Source organism: Physeter macrocephalus, chromosome 4 (genome assembly GCF_002837175.3).
Source record: "Physeter macrocephalus isolate SW-GA chromosome 4, ASM283717v5, whole genome shotgun sequence".
NCBI lineage: Eukaryota > Metazoa > Chordata > Mammalia > Artiodactyla > Physeteridae > Physeter > Physeter macrocephalus.
The window spans coordinates 59,009,659-59,031,143 of record NC_041217.1 but is presented as its reverse complement, the minus strand read 5'-3'; the positions used below and the strand labels follow the sequence as shown (position 1 = coordinate 59,031,143).

General features: G+C 49.6%; 1 protein-coding gene across 2 annotated transcripts in view; it reads left to right on the top strand.

The window, feature by feature from the left end:
• Positions 1 to 6,398: 6,398 nt before the first annotated feature.
• The window catches only part of FAM78B (family with sequence similarity 78 member B), a 110,564-nt gene continuing 95,477 nt past the window's right edge, over positions 6,399 to 21,485 (top strand). Inside the window, exon 1 of one of the 2 annotated variants that reach the window (XM_024116696.1) lies at positions 6,399 to 6,714. In XM_024116696.1, the coding sequence (XP_023972464.1) occupies positions 6,452 to 6,714 (263 nt within the window). In that variant the 5' untranslated portion in view covers positions 6,399 to 6,451. The remainder of the gene's footprint in view (positions 6,715 to 21,485) is intronic. The other variant, XM_024116695.1, reaches the window with a different exon arrangement.

Sequence of the window (21,485 nt, the reverse complement as noted above, 5' to 3'; positions counted from 1 at the left end):
CCATAATGCAAAAAGACACATGCACCCCAATGTTCATTGCAGCACTATTTACAATAGCCAGATCATGGAAGCAACCTAAATGCCCATCGACAGATGAATGGATAAAGAAGATGTGGTACATATATACAATGGAATATTACTCAGGTATAAAAAGGAACAAAATTAGGTCATTTGTAGACATGTGGATGGACCTAGAGACTGTCATACAGAGTGAAGTAAGTCAGAAAGAGAAAAACAAATATCGTATATTAACACATATATGTGGAATCTAGAAAAATGGTACAGATGAACCGGTTTGCAAGTCAGAAAGAGAGACACAGATGTACAGAACAAACATATGGACACTAAGGGGGCAAAGTGGGTGGGGGGATAGGATTAATTTGGAGATTGGGATTGACATATATACATTAATAAGTATAAAATAGATAGCTAATAAGAACCTGCTGTATAAAGTAAGTCAGAAAGAGAAAAACAAATACCGTATACTAACACATATATATGGAATCTAAAAAAAAAAAAAAAAAATTGGTCATGAAGAACCTAGGTACACTACCAAACATAAAATAGATAGCTAGTGGGAAGCTGTCGCATAGCACAGGGAGATCAGCTCGGTGCTTTGTGACCACCTAGAGGGGTGGGATAGGGAGAGTGGGAGGGAGGGAGACCCAAAAGGGAAGAGATATGGGGATATATGTATATGTATAGCTGATTAACTTTGTTATAAAGCAGATACTAACACACAATTGTAAAGCAATTTTACTCCAATAAAGATGTTAAAAAAAAAAGAACCTGAACCTGCTGTATAAAAAATAAATAAATAAAATAAAATTTAAAAAAAACTGAACACAAAAAATAAAATAAAATAAAAAGAAACAGGGTAGCCAGGAGGCGACACTGGATTGCTGAAAGAGAGGTATCAACTCACTGAGATGAAGAAACTGGCAGTATGTCCTAACGGAAACATCCAGTAGTAGGCAGATGGACATGCTAGCCTTGAGTCCAGGAAATGTTTGGGCTGGAGGGACAGACTTGGAAGACATCATAGAAAATAATAGTTAAAACCAATATCAACGGTTTATGCCCTGTAGGAGTTCAGACAGGGGAGGAGCGACGCTCAGAAAATACTACCCTGGGGGAACCAGGGAAAGCAAGAGGAATCAGAGAAGCCAAGAGGAGAACTGGGATTTGCAGTCATGGAATTAAAAGAAGAGCATCAAGTCCCGCAGATAAAGACTAAGAAAAGGACTCTGTGGCAGAGACAGGCATGAGTGACCTTCAACAGGACAGCTCACAGACTAGGGCATTCTTGGTAGTCTCTGCAGCCTACTGTAATGGGAGGCTGGTGGGAAAAGCTTGATAAATATTGGCTACATGAAGCAGCTGCCATACCTTGGGCTCAACACATTTAGCAAAGCAGTCAGAGTCCATTGCCAGGGTCCACCTCCTGTAGAGCTTCTTAGCCTAGCCTGGAAGGGAAATTGGTTACTCTGACTTGAAGTGGTCGTTGGAGGAGTTCACCCCAAAAAGAGTTGTTTCTTTAATCCTGTTCTCTTGGACATTAAGGATTCATTTAACCTCTTGCCTGCCTTCAGACCATATAAGCGAGATAGAAATTATCTCCCTTTTTTGCAGTTCCAGAGGTAATTTCCCAGCAAATTTGGTAGTCTATTCTACAGTTTCTGAAAACCCTTGCCAAGGTCAACTAGAAAATAGGCCTTTGTGGCCCAAAGTTTCTAAAATGCTCACTTGACAAATCGAGTAATGAGTCAACTGATAGGAAAAATAAAGTCAGAGATTGCCCTGCTTCTGGAAAGATGGAGCATGGGGTCATTGGAGGCTGAGGGAATGGATTGTAAAGGGAGTGCAGAGGCCAGCATCCTGGAGAGTGTGCTCTAGGGCTCTAACTCAGGGATCTGAGGGGCTCTCTCATGCTCAAGAATATCACAAGCATGAAGTACAAAGGAGTATTTGTGCTGTGCCCTGAGAGTAAACTCAAATGAAGTTATTCACAAGGAATGATTGTCATCCAGGTCTTGTCATTGAAGTTTTTCCATTTCTTGGTGCCTAGAACTGATAACCCTTGAGAGGAGGTTTAATGCTCAAAGACAAAGGGCATCACTTTTACATCCAGGAGGGACGCTGGGGGGAAAGACGGTGGGAAGACAAAGAGGTCCCATGCAGAAAGAAGTAGATTTTAAAAATATGCTCATTGTAGGTAAGTAGACAGAGCTTATAGTTAAGTTATGGAAAATAGTATTTTACCAGATTAAAAAAATTAATTTAGTCATTCAAACATTTATTGAGCGGCTCCTAGGTGCCAGGCACTAGGCTGGACAACAGGGCATGATGACACATCCCCTTGAGGAGTGTACAGCCTATTGAGGGAGACAAGTGTGAGCAAACAACTGTGAAACAGCAGGAAAGGTGCTCACAGAGGCAGGTACAGGATGCTAATAGAGGCAGGGGAGACTTACTTCACCAGGAGAGAAAGAAACTTAAAAGAGCAGCACAGAGACATTGTACTTCTGAAGACTTTGGTTTGAGCTACATGTAGTGGCCCACTGGCATTTGCAAACTGAATGTTCATGGATGAAAATAGTCTCCATTGAGTGATCTGAAAGGTCCCTGTAGTGAGGTAATTTGCTGAGACACAAATCTGAATGGCCTGCTAGGAGGCCAGAGTGTACTTGCCAGCCACTTAGTTAGTGAATGAACCACACCCAACAACTGGCATTTGTGCCCCAGCACAGCTTAGCTCTTCTCATTGACATCTATGTAGTAATTCTCATACTTTGATTGACTTTTTTGTTTCTTTGCAGAGTCAGAGGAATATGGAGTTAATAAGGTACAGATGTAATGAAGTAAAGAGTTTATTTTAATGGCAAAATTTATTTAAGTAGCTTTTGAAATTACCTTGGCGCCATATTTATAGAACCATTGAGTCTAAAAAATGATCCCTTACATTTTTCAGTTACACTTTACTGCTTTTTATAGTGAAAATTATATGTCATGGTGACATTCATGATTCTGGATACTCATGAAGGTCATGGATGAACTCTTTGAGAATGTCAAGGGTCCACGTCTGTGAATGATGAGTTATATTTTATTGGCACTCTACTGGACATAACATGGTCTCATTTTAAGTTTGAAAAGTAAGATATATTCTCCTTTATATGATTTTCCTATAATTTGGAGAAGGCTACTATTGCCCTTCCCTATTTATGCAGGCGTACCATGTATTACCAGAAGACAAAGGATAATATTTAGCTACAAAATTGCAGCCTGACAAGCAACTCAAATCAACAAAGATAACTAAACTCCCCCAGTTAAATGCTTTTCTCTTGGTCTATTTCTTGGAACTTAATAACCACTGAAACTCAAACTCTGGCTCCCTCCCCAAAATACACTCCATGTACCTCAAACTTAACATGACAACACACAACCTCAATCTGCTTCCACTTCTGTCACCTTGTTTTGGCTATTAGGATCACATGTATTTAACTGAAGCTGGAAAACTCAGAGTTGACCAGACTCTTCCCCCAGCATCTCCTCAGTTACCAAGTAAATCAGTTTTACCTCTTAAATGACTCTCAAAAGCAGTCAGGCCTCTCCAGTCCCACGGCACTGCTCTAGCTCAGGGCCAAATCATCTGTCATCACAATATCCTGACACAGTGCCTCTAACCTGTCCTTCCTCTATCCTCGAAATTGATAGAGAGTAATTTTTCTCAAAATGCAAATCTTGCATTCATTAGTTTCCACTGAAGATCAAAATATGGCCCCATCAATAGCTGGTTCCTGGCCAGTGAGTCTGATGCCAATGGTCTACAGATAACACTTTGAGAACTGCATTGACTGTGAGCTGTCCCTAAACATGCTGTGTTCTTTCATACTTCTGTGCATTTTTGCATTTGCCCAACTCTCATCCTGCACTGCCCTTTCACTCTTCTACTCTTAGTGAGCCTCTTATCGGACCTTCCAGCTCCAGTTCAACTGCCACTACTTCAAGAGAGCCACATGTAAATCTCTCAGTGGCTCTCCTATCTGGGTTCCTGTGGCCCTGAATACACACTATTAAAGCATGTGTCATAGTTTACAGCGACAAACTGTTCACAAGGTTATCTTCTCCAGTGATCCACAAGCTCTTGTCTTTGAATCCCAGTACTCAGCACAATGCTTGACTGCTTGGCTCCTGCCAGGCGGTCATTGTTTGCTGAATGAAAGGATCAGTGATTGAGATCGTTGGCTAAAATGGTAAAATGAGAGAAGCATGTTATCAAACGGCAAAACTGCTTTTTTGTTACCTCTAAAGTGAATCAAGGTACCAGGAAAGTTAAAATAAGGATGAAGAGTGCTTTTAGATCTCAACTGACTTTTAAACTACTCATCACATCTGTCCTAGCTAAAGACTAACTCTAGCCAGCCTCCTGTGCAGCCTGTTAAGTCAGAATATTTCACACTTGGACACCAGATCCAGCAAATGCTCAATGATCATGGAAGAAATACTTAAAGAGAAGCTATTGGCTTTGAAAATACAAATGTTAAAAAAAAACTGCCCAATAAGACCATTTGCTTATTTTTTTTTCTGTTTGGCATTTTAGACCACAATATTAGACACAGGGCATCATACTGTACATGATGTCCAATATCTGTGGTCGCAGTTTCTACAGGACAATTACAGTGAGGCTTTTTCTGTTCACTCATTCATTCATTCATTCACAGACAACTGCTGCACAGCTACTGTGTGCCAGTCACCATGCCGTGCCCTGGACAAGCAAAGAAAAGAATAGGTCCTAAGATTCCAGGCTTTCTGTAGGCCAGATGGATTACTACAAACGGGTACCCTGGACATGTATCATTAAGCAGTTACTATTTAAATCCAGCCCGGTTCCAAAAATGTTCTCAAGTTCTCCTTGTACTTAACAGGTCACAGGTTACCTTGGGTAACCTCAAGAAGGCTGCTAAGCATTCTAATCCAGCTAGTCGGTTCTGCAAGGCACAACCTGTCTCGGGATGCAGCTACATTCAAAAGGCAGTGTTTAGGGTAAGTCCCTTCCTGCTCTAATTCCCCAATGTGCGGGGGTTTGTTGAAAGAGCGTTTTCTAAGAAGGAAAAGATTTGGATGAAGGCAGGCGATGAGTAAAACTGAGCTCGAGCTTCAATCAAAACTCTTGGGAGTTTTGGTGACTTGGTGTTAGGGCACGGAAGTATTCTTTGGGTACCTTCCCCATATACAGTGCTGGAAAGAAAAGCTTCCAGAGCAAACCCAGTCAGGGAAAGACGGAAATCCACTGCATGTAGCAACATACTGGAGCCCAGACCTCAGCGTAACTCTAATCTAACAAACTACATTATAAATAACGGGCCAATCTCAGATATAGATGCTCCCCTAATCCTCAGGCTGCCCCAAAGACTCACTGCCGGGCTCCTTCCTCGACCCTGGACAGCGCCGCGCCCTTCTCGGCCCCACCCACCAAACCCAGGAGGGGTCCCCACAGCCCCCACGCCCACCCCCGGAACACCACCCACCGCGGCCCCGCCCCTCCCGGACCCCACGTGTCGGGCCCCACCCAGGCGCTGGCTGCCCTTTAAACACCCCCACCCTTACACAGTACCCCCCCCCGCCCCGCCCGGCAGCCGGACGGCAGCCGGAGAGGGACAAAACTAATGGCGTACAGCCAGTTTCCTCCGCGGATCTCGTCTGGAGTTCCCCAGCCCGTGGGGTCCTCCACCCTGGGCCACAGTCCCCTGGCGCCCCCCCCAGCCCGCGGCGGCCGGGCAGAGGAGTGTCGACGCGGCCCAGCTGCGGGGCGGGGCCGGCAGGAGCGCAGGTCTCCGCCGCCGCCACTGCTGCCTCCGCCTGCCGCTCGGGCCGCCTGCTCGCCAGCCTCTGGGTGCGCTGCACGCGGGGGGCAGCAGCGGTGCAGAGGTTCATGCAGCGGCGGCGGCGGCGGCGGCGGCTGCTGCGGCTGCTGCTACCGCGGAGGCAGACAGACCCGGCGCTGCCGCCGCCGCCGCCCTCCCCCGGCTACATGCCGCCGCCGCTGCCGCCTCCTCCTCTCCGGCGAGGGGTGGGGGGCTCCGGCCCGGGGTGGGCACCAGTCCTCGCAGTGCCGCTCCTCTCCCTGCCCTCCGCGCCGGCCCTGGAGCCGGCGGGGGTGCCCGCCGCCTCCTAGGAGCGCACGCTCCGCGCGCCCTGCCGCGCCCTGGAGAGAGGGGGCGGGCGTGGGCAGGGGCGGGCGGGCGTCGGGGCAGCGGAGACCCGGCACGGCGGCGAGAGGAGGGGGCTGCCTCGGAAAATGCCCAGCGCCGGCTCACCGCTCCTAGGCACGGGCTGAGCCGGACCCGGAGCGGGCGGCGCGTCGCCATGCCGGTGTGACGGGCGCCCCCGGCTGCCCGCGCGGTCCCCCCGCGCTGCCCCACGCCGCGCCGCGCCGGCGCCGGGCGGCAGGATGGGCTGTATCCAAAGCATTACCTGCAAGGCGCGGATCCGGCGCGAGAACATCGTGGTGTACGATGTGTGCGCCACCATCGACCAGTGCCCCACGCGCATCGAGGAGACCTCGCCCATCGTCCTGCGCTACAAGACCCCCTACTTCAAAGCCTCGGCCCGCGTGGTCATGCCCCCCATCCCCCGCCACGAGACCTGGGTGGTGGGCTGGATCCAGGCGTGCAACCAGATGGAGTTCTTCAACACCTACAGCGACCTGGGCATGTAAGCGACCGGCCGCGCGGAGTCGGAGCGGGGTCCCTGGCCCCGGTCTCTTCTGATCCCGACCCTCCTCCCCAGCTCCTTCTTACTGCTCTCCCCATCCTCTTTCTGAACCTTCCTCCCGCCTCCTCTTCCATCTCCCTCCTCCCTACGCTTTTGTTTCAGTGACAGGGCGGGTGTGTGTAGGGAGGCTCCTCGCGAAGGCATTTTCTCGTGGTTTGCTTCTGACTCCCCATGAACGCGAGAACGGTGCGATAAGGAGGGTTCGAGAGACGGAGGTGGGGGTGGCTGGCTAGTGCCCTGGGAGTTTCAGGGCGCCGTCTGTGCTTTGTGGGGCTTCCCGGGAAGAGTTTGGGGGGACCTGTAGAGAGGAGTGGAGTGGAGTGCCGGGGGCGTGTGGGCTGTGCCGCGCGTCCTTTGGAGAAACCCGAGCGGGCTTGGAGGAGAAGGTCCCGGGTGTCCCAGCTGGACTTGGTGGTCCTGCCCTTGTTCCCTCGACTGTTGACTTCGAGCCCTTGTCCCACGGGCCGGGAAGCCTGGAGGCATTTGCATCCGGAACCGCAAACCCTGGAGAGCCGCTTTTCTGGCTCGGCTCCCTCTGGACGAGTTCTGGGGTGGTGGGAACTGGAAGGCACCGGGCGCGTCCCGGTGGAGCTGGGCTGATGGCCTTGTGCGAGCAGCCTCTGGCTGGCGTGGTGCGGTGTGTGTCTTATGCTCAAGGAAAGTATGGGTCTCTTGTCGGTCTAAAGTCTTTATTTACTCCAAAACTTTACTGATTGCGACGCTGGAAGTGATTCCCCAGCGCCCACCGCCGAATTCTGTTGGCGATCTGGGAGCTCTCCAACTTCTTTCAGCAGCGCTGCTCGGTGCGCGCCGGCCTCGGCGGCTGCTGTGGAGACCCGAGATCGCGGCGACTCCTCTGCCGCCAGGGGCCGACAGCCTGCCCCGGAACCGCAGGCTGCTGACAGTCGCGTCCAGGACTTTTTTATTTACTAAATTTTCGTGACTCCCTGCCAGCCTCCTTTCAGAAGTAGACTGTGGGCAGTTGGCAACTACAATGGCTAAAAGGTTTGGGGCCTGCGTTCTACCTGCTGTTACAATGTAGGTCTAGAGCACCCTAATTAGCTTGCAGCCTGTAGGGAAACCCTGTTCTGGAAAGGCAGCCTCATTTCATTATTAATCTAAAACTCTAGACTTCCCAAGGTTCATCTTTTGAATATGGATATAAGGTGGGAGAGTTTCCATTTTAAAAGGTCAAACTATCTCTTTAACAGCAGTTTAGAGGCTTTTTATTGCACTCTGAGAGCATGTAAGTTAACACTAGTCGTAGGTGCTAAAAGGAATTTTGACAGGTCGCTTTGTTTCTCCCCCGTCCCATCCCCACGCCAAAGAGTTTGAACTTTTCTCTTTAACCATAAAAGCTAAATGCTGGAGAAAGTTCCTTCCTAGGGAAGATGTGTGACAGCCCAGTTTCCTCTGTGCCTCTGCACATAAAGTGTTCTTGTCTTTCTGTATGGCATCTGGATATGAGAAATGGGGGACATACTATTTGGGGTGAATCATGCCATTTAAAAACAGACACACCCTCAAAAGAATGATCATATCTGAACACATGTGTCTCGTAAAGTTGTTTTTTTAAGAAACTTATTATTTCCAGCCAAGTCAGAGAAAGCCCCAGACAGGGCAAGGGTACCCTCCCTTTTGTCCTGTTGGCCTGGCCTTAATGGCAGTGTGCAGCCTTGCTGGGGGGCTGTAATTGCAACCGGGGGCCCCTCTGGAGGAGGCTAGGAGGTACTGAGCCAAAACAGCCTTACTTTTCCGAAGACTGCACAGCCAAGGCTCTCTGTTGCCTCACATCTCTTGTAAATTAGTAATCGGAAAGTAAATAAATCATTCTTTCCATAAAAGAAAATATATTCTACCTCAGGAGAAGCCGAGGTGAGGTATAAACAGACATGGTAGTTGAACTTCCTTGACTATGAGAGGATATGCCCTCATGGGAACCTGCTTTAATGGGCATGAGTCGGTGCCCGCCCAGAGGGACATATCTTCCCTGACCCTTCCTTGCTGAATTCTTGCCTTTGGGATTTGGGAAAATAGTTTTGCCTTTAAACTACCACTTTCAGTATTTTAAGATTCTTGGTTTTCCTGTTGTTGATGCCAGGGAGCAAAAATAGTTCCCAAGAAATCACAAAGCATATTATTTTAGAAATGGGTCAGGGGTCTACCTGTCTCTTCATGGCTGCAATAATTGCTGTGTCTAAGGCCACTTTGGAGCCCAGATTTGACTAAACCAATTTCCCAAAATGTTTCTGCCCTGAAAACTTCGTCAGTGTAAACTTTTTGATGGAAACTCATAATGCATGAAATTCACTGAAGTCTATTAGTTATTATGTCCACTTTAGCCACTACCCTGAGTGGAAAAAACACTGCAGGCTGAATTTTCACCCCTGTGCAATGCTCTTGTTACATGAAGCATGACACAACGAGAGAGTGTAGGTTAGCAAGCTACCTTTTCAACATTTAAAAGGGACTATGCCAGAGGAAACCCGCAACTTAAAATGCCAAGAAACTTCTATCTGTAGGTTTAAAAGAAAACATGAGCTTTTGTGGTTTAAATTCGCAACATTTCCAAAAAAGAGTAGGCTGCTACAGGAGCATTTGAAATAGTTGATGGTCAGGATGGCCGGAGCTTAATTTGAACTTGAACTCAAATGACTTGGAACATCTTCCAGTGATTCTACAGGAAGCAGGCTATGAATGCTTGTGGCACCCACTTATTTCTCATTTAGCCCTGATGAGCCCTGGTCATGCAGCCCTGCTGAGACCGCTGCAAGGCTTCATCCTTCAGGGAGAAAGGGCTACTGTATTTTCTCAATCAACCCATCAATAAACAAATATTTACCAAGCGCCTCTGATGTACCAGCGCCAGCAAAGAAAATAAAGGAATAAGCATGCAGCGTCACTGATCCTCAGTGTAGGAGGTAGGGGCACACGCAGAAAAAGTCAGTGCTCCCAAGCAGTGTAGGAGAAAGGCCAGAGAGAGGGGCGGGGGACCAGGCCGGGTTTTCTAGATGTGTAAGGACTCAAGCTGAATGTGAGAGGGGGATAAGATTCAGTGACGCAAGTAGGAGGGACTAGTTAGTTCTAAAGGGGAAAAACAAAGGTATGGAGGTAGGAAAATATAAGGTGTCTTAAGGGGGCATGCGTAGGTAGTAGAGGAGCTTTCAAGGGGAAGAACAGTGGGAGATGAGGTCGGAAAGGGTCTGTTGGGGAAGGCCTAGGACAATATGATCTGGAAAAGAGAAGATTAAGGTCAGGTCTTCTTTACCAGAAGAGTATAAGGAGGCTCTTCATACCTTCTCCATGCCTCTTGGGCATACAGGAGCTTTTCAGTAGAGGCATGAGACCTTTATGATGGAACAGTTTCTTTTTTTAAATTTATTTTATTGAAGTATAGTTGATTTACAATGTTTTGTTAATTTCTGCTGTACAGCAAAGTGATTCGGTTATACATATATATGCATTCTTTTTCATATTCTTTTCTATTACGGTTTATCACAGGATATTGAATATAGTTCCCTCTGCTATACAGTAAGACTGTTGTTTATCCATTCTATATGTAATACTTTGCATCTGCTAATCTCAGACTCCCAATCCATCCCTCTCCCACCCCATGATGGAACAGTTTTGCATACTAGAGTACAATACCCAAGAACAAAGCATGGGGTTCACGTGCCAAGGATGAAGGTGAAACTGAGGTCAAGGGAAGAGCCGGCAATGGCTGGCTGTAGGCCCTTCCCACTCCCTTTGAGCCCGTGTGCGTTGTCTTCTAGAGCCATAGGGAACTCTCTGGTCAGCTTAGGGCTGATGGTATAGAATTTGGAGAACCTTGTCCTGGGTGAAGCTTGAGGAGGTCAGAGCTTACTCCTCTCAGGAGACAGCTCCTGCCTGTCTCTCTACTCCTCCTTCAGAGCCGACACTGTTGAGGCTTTGACTATACCCACCCACCTCTGTTGACTGTTCAGTTCAATCCAAGCTGGTTTCTATCTGTTCCAAATTTGTTCTTGCTTAGTTCGTCTGGGCTTTTCCATGTTGCCAGATCCAGCAGACACTTTGAGACGCACCCATCTTTTCATCAATATTTCACATAGTTGACAGCTTCCTGTGTCTTGACTCCTTCCATCATTTAGCTTTCATGCTGTTTTTCTGGCTGTTCCTCTATCTGACCTCCTAGTACAGTTCATCAGGACATTTCTCATTCCATACTGGATGGATGGTAATTTCATCCATCCCAATAGCAGCAGATGGTCTCTGTGATACACAGTCACCTGCAGTGTAGGTGTGTATGCCTACATACAATTTCTACTTGGCTGTCTGAAAGACATCTTGAACTTAATGTATCCAAACCTGCACTCTTGATCTCTGCTGTAGCTCCCACCCAAAAGCTGCACCTCCACCATTCTTTCCCATCTTAATAAATAACACCTCCAGTCCCTGGATTGCTCCAGCTGAAAATCTGGGTGTCACTCTGGATACTTCCTCAGACATCCAGTCTATCATCAAATCCTGCTGATCTCATCTCACAGATAGCTCTAACCCAGCCACCACGTCCACCCCTTCCATCTTAGGACATGTCACCATCACCTATCATTTGCTCCGACGGAGGACTTCTGACCAAACTTGCCACCTCCGTTCTTGCCCTCCCTCTAGTCTATCCCCCATACAATAGCCAGAGTGATATTTTAAAAACATAAATGCTGTCGCTTTCCTGCTTAAACCCTTTAATGACTTTCCATTGCAATCAAGATAAAACTTGAAAATCTCTTCCCACTCTTTGGATTTCTGTTCTTAAGCCCCATCAGCCTTTTTCCATTTCTTCAAAGGAACCAGCTTCATCCCAGTTCAGAACTTTTCCATGTGCTGCTTTCTGTCTGAAATGCTCTTCTCGCCCACCTTTGTCTAGCAAATGCCTACTCCTCATTCAGGTCTCAGCTGTTACCTGCTCAGAGAGGCAACCCTGAGTTCATAGTTTAAATTAGGGTTCTCCTGTTCTCTTGAGTAATACACTATTCTTTTAGTTGTTACAGTTAGTAAGCAAGTAATTATATGTTTATTTAACATCTGACTTATCTACAAGAATCAAAGCCCCATTAAAGCAGGTATTATATCCATTTTATTCGCTGTGAACAGTGCTTGACCCATAGCAGATGTTCAATAAACATTTGATAAAAATAAATAAATTAAAGGAGCCATTTTTCTGACTTCAAATAGTCTGTGTACTCTTCAACAAATCATGCCTCTGCAGAATTAGCTTTTCATATAAAACCAAAGCTGTCCAACTCTTGACATTCCAGCAGTCACTTAGCACATACAGTTTAACTCCTCTGTGCTTCTGTGTCATTTTGACCTGTATTGTCCCACCAGATCCGCTACTCCTCAGCCCAGGGCTCGTGTCTGTCACTTCTTCTGTCGCTCTGAGGTGTTCTGAACACCACGAGTGAAGTTCAGCAAACACTGAAGCCTCACTGTCATGTCACCTACTACAAAGTGGCATTCACTGTCTGCCCAAGGAGATGGGACATAGAAACCTTGTCATAGCACAGTTCCACCTGCATCGTTAACTCGCGGCCTGAACCCCAGGACTTCTGGAGGTGATGGCCCTAGCAATCACTTAAACACCTTGCCTGGTAGGGTCATTGCCCCCAGAGTGAACACCTCCCCCCTTGTTCACGGCTGCATGTGCGGCATGGCTGTGAGTGTGGCTCTCACTGGTCATAGAGATGCATCCTTCGGGCATTTTGCTCTTGAGGGCCAGCTCGGCTCATCTGTCCAGGGAGCCTGATGAGTCTCCAGGTGCATTGTCCTACCAGGTCCAATGCGCCTCAGCACAGGGCTCACATCTGTTACTTCCTCTGTCTCCCTGCGGAGACTTGCATCAACACCCATCCCCCATTCCCATTACACCCCCCCAGTCAGGGGCCTCTGGAAGTAGCAAGAGCTGCTCCTCATCAGAAACGATGGGGACCCTCAGTCCCAGAGCATCAGATGGGAAAGCAGGATCCAATTCCCTTATTAAAGTCCTGAGTGCCCTTGAAGGGGAGGCGGCCTGACCCTTTGCCTCTAATCTTCTCCATCTCCGCAAAAGAGGAGCCAGCAGCAGAGGATTAGCTGGTCTTATCAGGAAGCATTAAGCTCTCTGGAGATAAAGCACAACTCTGGAGCTGGAGGGGAGGTGTAGGAGGAACAGGGGAGGAAACACATGATTCAGAAAAGAGAAGGGGAGAAATAAATGGGAGTTAACGAGTTGTGGCTTGTGTAGCCTGGGATGCTGAAATATAGCTGCACGGGATGGAGAAAGCAGGGACGGGTGAGCTGGGAGGGGTTGGACTGCAAGATGTCAGCGACCTTCCACATGACAGCAGAGGCAAATGCTGTTTGCGGGGTTAGGTCTGCAGATGCTTCGTGTTCCGGGTTAAAGAAGGCTGGCGATTGCGTAAGGAAATGCAGAATCTGGTGTAAGACGCAAGATCCCAGATATCCCCTTTCCCTCTGATTTGTGTAGTGCTCTGATCTTGTCTGAGCCTCCTTATTATGACCCTGGGAGCTAGAAGCTACTATTACACCTGATGAGGAAACTAAGGCTCAGGGAGGGTCAGATGAGAGCATACGTCTAGTAAGTGGCTGAGCTGAATCTTTGTGAGAGGGTGGAGCCAGGAGGGCAAGGGACCAGGTCCATCCACTGCTGAGAAGCTCATTCCCTGGGAGCAGGGGGAGGCCTCCTCAGCTATCAGGGACCCCAAGCTGGCCAGTCTGGACTGCAGGTTTTAGCCCCGTGCTGTTTTCTCCAGAATCTTCCCTGGGGATCACATGTCAACTCAGATAGACAGCCCTGGACCCCAGCAGACAGTCACCCAGACCACTCAGTTACTGGACTTGTGAGTCTGTTCATCCCTCAAACTCTGCAGACAATTGCTGTTTGGAGAGATGATTAGGAAGAAAAAGAGGACCCCCTTCTGGTGGTGGGAAGGACCCCTGGCTCTACCATCAGCTCATGGGACATTCCGCTGGCTCCCAGGAATTCTTATACTATTATTCCTTTTCCAAGGCCCCCTCAGGCCAGTGTGTTAGCTATGTGGACCCTGCTCCCTCGGTGGCTCTGATACAAGCCAGTTGGAACTGTTCACTGTGCCAGTTGAAGGTATAGCAGCTGGCTCCCCAGCACAGGGATTTGAGTCAGAAAACCTGGGTTCGATTTTCAGCCGTGTGACCTTTGGCAGGTTCCTTAACAATCCAGTGTCTAGTTTGTATGCATGTAGATAGACAATGAAAAGATCTGTCTTGTCTCCTTGGCTGGGGGTCAGGAATCAAGTGAGATGAAAAGTGTGAAAGAGCTCTCCAAACTGTAGTGTATTGTGCACATGTTGCTTTTTTATTATTATAGAGTGTGGCTGTTATTATTACTAGAGGGTGACTCTGGATCAGCCTCAAGGAACAGGGAGATTGTGGCCCTGTGGCTTCCCCTGGCAGAGAGAAGCATTCACACACTGGAGGGGGGTCCCTCATGCATCAGCCACTGCTCTCCCACAGCCCTACTCAGAGCCAGAGGGGAGGAGAGAGACTCGCTTTGTAAATCCTTCAGAGCCAGGGCTGTTTTCCATTCATACTCAGAGGAGGGTGGTAGCTACTACCTCTTGTCCCACCCAGAGGTCGCCCTCCCAGATCTGTCCCGAGCTGTGGGCTCTGAGCAGCATGCAGGTCCCTGGCCACTCCCAGTCCTTGGTGCACTGCCTGCAACTCAGCCATGTCCTCATGGGGACTGCCTGCCCCGCCCCCAGGTCCTCCTGAGGTGTATCAGTCAGGCCCCAGATGAGAAGCCAGGGACTTGGGGCTGGGGTAATACTAGAGCATGTAAGCCATGCTGTCCAGGCTCGGGAAGGTCTGGAGTTTGCAGCCTGGGTGGACGATGAGACCCACACGTGAAATAATTTGTGTCCGAAACGATTTCTAATATATTCTTTCCAATATATCTTTAGTATATCTTTAACATATACTTCCATGATTTTGTTTCCTTATAAGAAGAAACCATGAAGAAAGAAACCATGAAGAAGAAACCCTTTATAAGGGGACCTCACATAATCCCAAAATAATAATGAAACCTATTTAGGGTAAACATTTTTCCCATTTTAGATAAGCAAGCTGATTAGATAAGTAATGTGCTCAAGGTCACTTGAGGTCACGAGGACAGGCGCCGGTAGAATCAGGGCTCCCAGCTCCTGCCCTAGTGCCCTCCTGAGCCAAGTGCATGGTCAGCGCCAACCCGGGAAAGGAGGTGGGGATGCAAGAGGTCGTCCTCAGAGCCACGTGCTCAGAGCCATTGAGCACCCCAGGGTCAGTCGGCACATGGGCACTTTTGGGGACATCATTTATGGCCTCTGAAGACAAGAGAAAGTAGATAGAAACATCTAAATATGTTCAACAGAAGCAAAGAGAAATTTTCAGGCTGTCTGATTAAGAAAAAATAAATAAGGCCATGTGCCACGTGATGGCACCTTGGTGGCTGGTTTCCTCTCTTGAGACCTGACCTTTCCAAGCTGGCGTGTGGGCTGTGTCAGGCCGGGGTGATCAGAGGCTGTCAGAGGTCTGGCTAATGGGAAGCAATAAATCAGCATCCTCAGTCAGCAAGCTCTGCAGCATCCTGAGGGGGCATGCAGGCCAAGGAGGTCATGGCTTGAGGGCGTGAGTGGTGACAGGGACAGCCTTTGGCAAGCCTGGGAACTGCCAGAAACAGACAAATGAGATGTTCCTTTGCCCTAGGCATGGGCGGGAGGAAGGGTTCAGGAGCTGGTATGTGTGGGGAGGGAGAGGCTTGAAAGAGAACAGGATGTGGCCTTCTCATTCTGCCCCCTCCCAAGAGCCACCAGCTGAGCCTCCTTTCCAAAATGGCAGCCCCCACACCTGAGCCTGGGGAACTCACTTCAAGACCAGGTTTTGAGGGACTCAAATATTTGAGACTCCGTTTCAAACTTCCATAAATAGCCTTCACCTTGTTTAAGGAAGGAGAAGAGGTTTGTGCCAAAAAACTAAACCCAAACTCCTACTGAAGATTTCTTCTTGGCCTTCAGAGCCAGGGAGTCTGTCTTGCTGCGACATGTGTACACTTTAAGGAGTGGGCAGGTATCTGCTTATTGTCTGTCTCCCCACGAGGCCATGAACAACATACTCAACTTAATGATGATCAACTTAATGTTGAGCACATATCCAGTGCTAAATGCTTCGTATGCACTGTCTGAGAGACAGGTGCCATGCTTTCCCCATATTAGAGATGATGAAACAGAGGCCCAGAGAGGGTAGGTAACTTGCCCAGCATTACCCAGCTCATAAGTGACAGAGCCAGGATGAGAAACCAGAATTCCAGTGATTCCTTATGATGTTTCACTGCCACATTAAGAACGAATGATTACACAGTAGAGTGAATGAATGAGCAAATGGATGAGCAGGGAGCATTCAGGATATTTCCTGAGTGCTTGCTTTTGTCCTTGCTGTGGGGACCCGGGGAGCAAAGGGTTGAAATCACTTTGGAAACAACCAGCTTCCTCACTTCCCAGCTGGTTTGCCCAGCTGGTCAGGGCATGTTAATGAGATCGGGGTCTCGGGGTCAGACCCTGGAGGCCATCCCAGCACCCAGGTCAGCACTCTGCCCTTCCGGCTGCCTTGCACGTGACTGCTTCCAGGTGCCAGTCATAGCAGAGTCTAGATTACAGGGCAGAGAAACAGCTGGGAAAATGCAAGGGGTGGGTCAACAGAGTCCTCCTTGACTTGGGGGTGTCAGGGCCCTGTGGGCAATCGTCTGGCCCAGCTGCTCATTTTACAGATGGGGACACTGAAGCCCAGAGAGGACACTGAACTCCAGCGAGGGAGTGCTGGAACTGGGCCTCACACCCAGGTCCCTCCGGCTTCACAGCCAACGTTCCTCACCACCGGGCCACACCAGACCAGAGGGAGAGCAGGTTGCTCACTCCGTGGGTCAAGGCTGGGGGCACCCCTGGTCTGTAAAGCAGTCATCAGGGGTCACCACCACCTGTTTTTCCACCCACCCACCCGCCCCCCGTTTGCTGAGGGGCCAAGTCTGTGGGCAGAGATGGCCACGGGCCCAAGGGAGGAAGCAGCACAGCCCTGGGCCGCACAGAGAGGAACTCAGATGGGCCCAGGGGATGTGTACACAGTTGCCAGGAGCAGAGAAATCAGCCTTTTCCCAGTGTCCATAGGCAGTGATTAGCAAGCCAGAAAACAGAGGGGCTCCCCAGAGACGCCCATCACAGATGGCAGGAAATGGGAGGGCTTGGCAGCCCAGGGGAGGAGGGGTGTATGGAAAAATTGGAAACCGAGATTCAGCGTGGGTGCCCAACAACCCAGAAACCCTTCTCTCCACCCCTCAACACCACCACCCCCGCGCACCCCTGCCCAGGCCAGGTGCTGATGCCATCCCTGGTCCCCTGGGCCCTGCCCACAGACAGGCAGGATAGCTCCATGGCCCCTGGCAGCTCCAGAAGAAACGGGATCCAGGTGGTATCAGAGATGACAGATTGTGAGGGGGCCAGGGCCCTCCCCTGACAGCAGGGCTCAGCTGGGCGGCCCCTGTGGAGCAGAGCAGATGGGGGAGTCTGAGAGGGAGATCCTAGCAGCCTGGAGACTCTGTTTCTGTTGTGGCTTTTAGTTGGGTTTTCTCCATTCCCCACCCCCCCGCCCCGCTTTTATTTTTTGTGAACTCTATACATTTTAGCATAGGGGCATGATCCAATTGTCCTGTGTCTGCTTACTCTACAGGAGGTGGGAGGTGGGGAAGAGCAGGAGCCAGGGCTCCGGGCTACAATACAATCTGCTTTGCCCTTGTTGGGCTCTGAAGGGGCCGAGTTTGTGCCTCCGAGCAGCCTGTCACCTCTGCCTGTCTGGCTGAACCCAGGATCTTTGCACCACTCCAGACTGCCTTTCGCGAGGAAGACTCTGGAAATCCAGTGCGATGTCAGGGGGTCTGCCTTCCCCATACATGGTCCCATTCCAGCTTTGGCCCTCCCTCTCAAAACTTGCACTTGGGACCTATCCCTGGCCCTCCCTGGAGGCCTCCCTGGAGAAGGAGGCACCTTTAGGTCTCCTCGCCTCCTTGGGACTCTCCCCATTGTCCCACCAACCTGGCTTGGCCTTTTCAAGTCCTGTAACTCTCAGGGCTCCCTGTACCTGTCTGATCAGCCCTGCTGCCTGATTTTTCAGTATTTGAAGTATATGAAGTATATTTTTCAGTATATGAAGGCTCTGCCTGCCTTCATCCCTGTCCACCACTTGTGCTGTCTCTGTGTCCATCTCAGTGTCTCCCTGCTTGCTCTCTGACCCTCTGGTTTCCCTGCTCGGGCCAGGAGCTCTTCAAGCTGCTGGGCCTCAGCCGCACGTCTGCCCCCAGGCCCCCTGTCCTCCTGGGTCCTCCCTGTCGGGCTTACCCTCTCCCTCTGAGGGAGGAGACACAAATGCAGAGGGGGCTGCCGCCGGGGGAGCCCATGAGATCCTCTGTACTCCTTGGACCCTCTGAGACTGCACTGGGCTTCCTCTCTCATCTCATGAGTGGGGATGATCTTTATGAGGAAAATTTCTTGTGACTTAAAGAGGCAACTAAACTAGAGTTCCAGAGGTCTGGTGAGGAAGCTGAAACAGCTAGGACCAGAGCACTGTGGACATCCCCAGAGCGGGTGGGGGCAGGGAGGAGGGGATTCACTGGACAAGCATTCAGGGCTGGTCAGTGCACAGTCTGGTGCAGAGAGAGGGAGCACGAAAGGGGGTTCAGAACATACTCTACTGCCCTTGTCTTCTCAGCAGCCATCAGAAGGGCCTGGGTGTCAAGAGCAGACCCTAAGATAAAGAGGACAATTGATGGGGGGTGGACAGGGCCCAGGGAAGCCACATTCAGCCTAGTTCTTGCCCAACAAGTCAGGATAAACTCTTGACCTTTTGTCCTGCCGGGTGTGAAGCTGGGGGCAGGGGAGGCGGGGTCCAAGCAAAGGTGGCAGCTGCTCTCACCGCCTCCCTGCCCTGATGCCAGAGAACAGCCACCCTCCAGAGTCTTCTCTGCAGAAAAGCCCCCTAAGGTAACCATCTCCAGGCGGGTAGCCAAGCTGAGTGGCCCCAGCTGAGAGGCTCCTGAGACGCAAGGGAGGGTAGGAGCTGGGAGTGCCAAAGCGGCCCCTCTGTGGTCGAGGCAGGCATCCTCCTGCGCTGGCCAGTACCGGCTCCTCTCAAATGTCTCTGGAGAGCTTGTCTTTTCAGGACCTGAATCCCACAGGGAATCTAGACCAGCTGGGTACCAGTGGGGTTGCTTAGTCACTGTTGAAAACACTTTCAGAGATGGACCTGCTGCATACTGATACTGAGAGTTGGACCTGGAGAAAGGCTGACAGAAAGGGGTCACGGTGCAGATGTAGTGCTGAGGGCCCGTCTCTCCCGTAGTAACCACCAGGCCTCGGCGCCGAATGGAAGGGGGGAATTTGTCCACAAGAGGAAGGTGCATTTGCCAACATGAGAAAGTTTTCATGGAAACCCTGTCTGTCGAGCTTAGGATCTGTGCACCGTTACTTTTTTATGAAGCGGCCAATCTCTTTCGCCAAATGGATGAATAGTGGCGTGGGTCCAGCACTGAAGCCGAGACACTGGGGCACAGCCCCCTTGGGGGACTGTTTGCGACCACTTAGAGTTTAAGACGGTTTCCTCTCCACTCACATGGGGCCACAGTTTCTGCGGTTTGTATCAATGTCTTTAGACTCAGGATTGAGGAGTCATAGGCCAGGTACCCCACAATTGGACAAACAACCACCATTGAGCCCAGAAGAGTAGGGATGCTTCTAGATCAGAACACAGGCATGTTTAGGTGGTCATTCTAAGAAGGAAATCCCCTACTTGGATGCCGAGAGGGTTTTTTCCCAAGATTTTCCCTCAGCATCTGGTGCTTCCTGGAATGTCTGGGCATCAGGATTGGGATCTAGAATTACATGCTAGTGTGATGACTTTCCACAAAAAGGAAAAGCATCTTGGAGTGTTGTCATGCCATTTTGAAAGAACGAAGACATTGAAAAAGTATTCTCTTAGAAACACCTCTGGTTAAATGGAAGCAGAGTAGCCAGAGAAAAAGAAGTGGGTGGAATGGTCAGGCTGTCTTCCCTGGGACAGGTCAAGGGCTAAGTATATATCCAGAGTTCAAGAGCACAGACCAATTTACAAGGTAACAATGAACTCCTGAGCTGTTATAACTCTACATGCAATCATTTCCAGTCTCAAGTGTTCATTTTCTTCGGATGCCATCCCCGTTTGTCAGCGGTGTGATATATGCATGACCCAGGACAGAACTGAGATGGGTCTACCTGGGGGAAATCACTTTCCACGTGAGTTCAAAATCCCAGTTCCGGGTCACTCCATCCAACTTCTGAACATTTCTGATTGGCTTCTACGTATGCTTTAAATGAATGTGTTTTCACTCTTTCTTATGTCCATAAGCTCAAGTTTGTTAGCTGTGTTCTACAAATATTCTATATTCTTGCCAAGTTTTATCTGCTTGATCTATCAATTACTGAGAAAGTCTGTTGAAATTTCTCCCTCTTGCTTGTGTGTTCATGACTCTTCGGGCAGGGCTGTCCGCTGTTTCTTTATACATTTTGAGGCTGAGCCTGTTTACCTCTTTGGTTTTCAGTTTCCTCTTCATTTCTGACCCCTGGGGGTTTATTTTGCAAGCTCAACTGTTGATTCAGTAAGAAATTTGTAATGGAGGGTTTTTCAAGATATTTAGTCTACCACATTATGATTTGCTTACTAGGTCCTTCTGTTCCTTCAACCATAGACAAAGCTTTCAGTGGCTGCTTTTTCTGGTTTGAATGAATGTCTTTCAAAGCAAGTTGTCTGCCTAGGCAAGGCATGTTGATAAAAAGAGCTGAGGTGTCTCAGCACTCTGACGCTGGGGGTGAGGAGGAGAGCCAAGGCATTGTGGGGATCTTGGGTCCACAGCTAAGGACGAGAGAGTCCGTCAGACCCCCACTGGGCACCGGGCACGGCTGGCGGGCACAAACTGCTCTCTCCGCGGACCCAGTGTCTCTGCAGTGTGGTAAGCGACTGCTGAATGACTACTGCATTTGCCACCCATCTGTACACACTTCAGGGCCCTGAGTTGGCCTTGACAAGCTAGAATGTTCTGCTGGAAAAGAAGCTGCTTTCCTGAAGAGCCTCAGGACCCCGCTCGAGCACAGCCACCCTCAGTGTCTTTCTGCAGCATCAGAGGCTCGAGTTGGCTCCAGGATTCCACGCTCTTCCTCCTTGGGCCTTACCCCCGAGGCTCATTTTGCGCTGGCATTTGGCTTCTGGCAGTTCGTGAGCTTGTTTTGCCTCCTTCTCTTCCAGATGGCTCTGAGAAGGACCAACGGGAGGCGGGAGGGTGGGAGGGAGGCGGGGTGTGCCTTCCAATAGCTGTCTGCTCTTTGGAAGGCATACCCGGGGACCCCTGAGAAGGCGCACATGCCTGGCATGGCCCTGGCGCTCAGCAGGCTGATTCTCTCCAGAGGTGGAGGCGGGGTGGTGGTGGGGTTCCCTGCATTGAGCTATTCAGGGCTGTGGAGATCTCAAGGTGGCTGGGACCACGTAAAGCTAGACTCCGATGACAAAAGACTAGGCTAGCACTTCAGCATTTACAAAAATGCTTTCGTGTATGTTACATTCTGTTGAACTTCATGCTCACTCTTACAGATGGT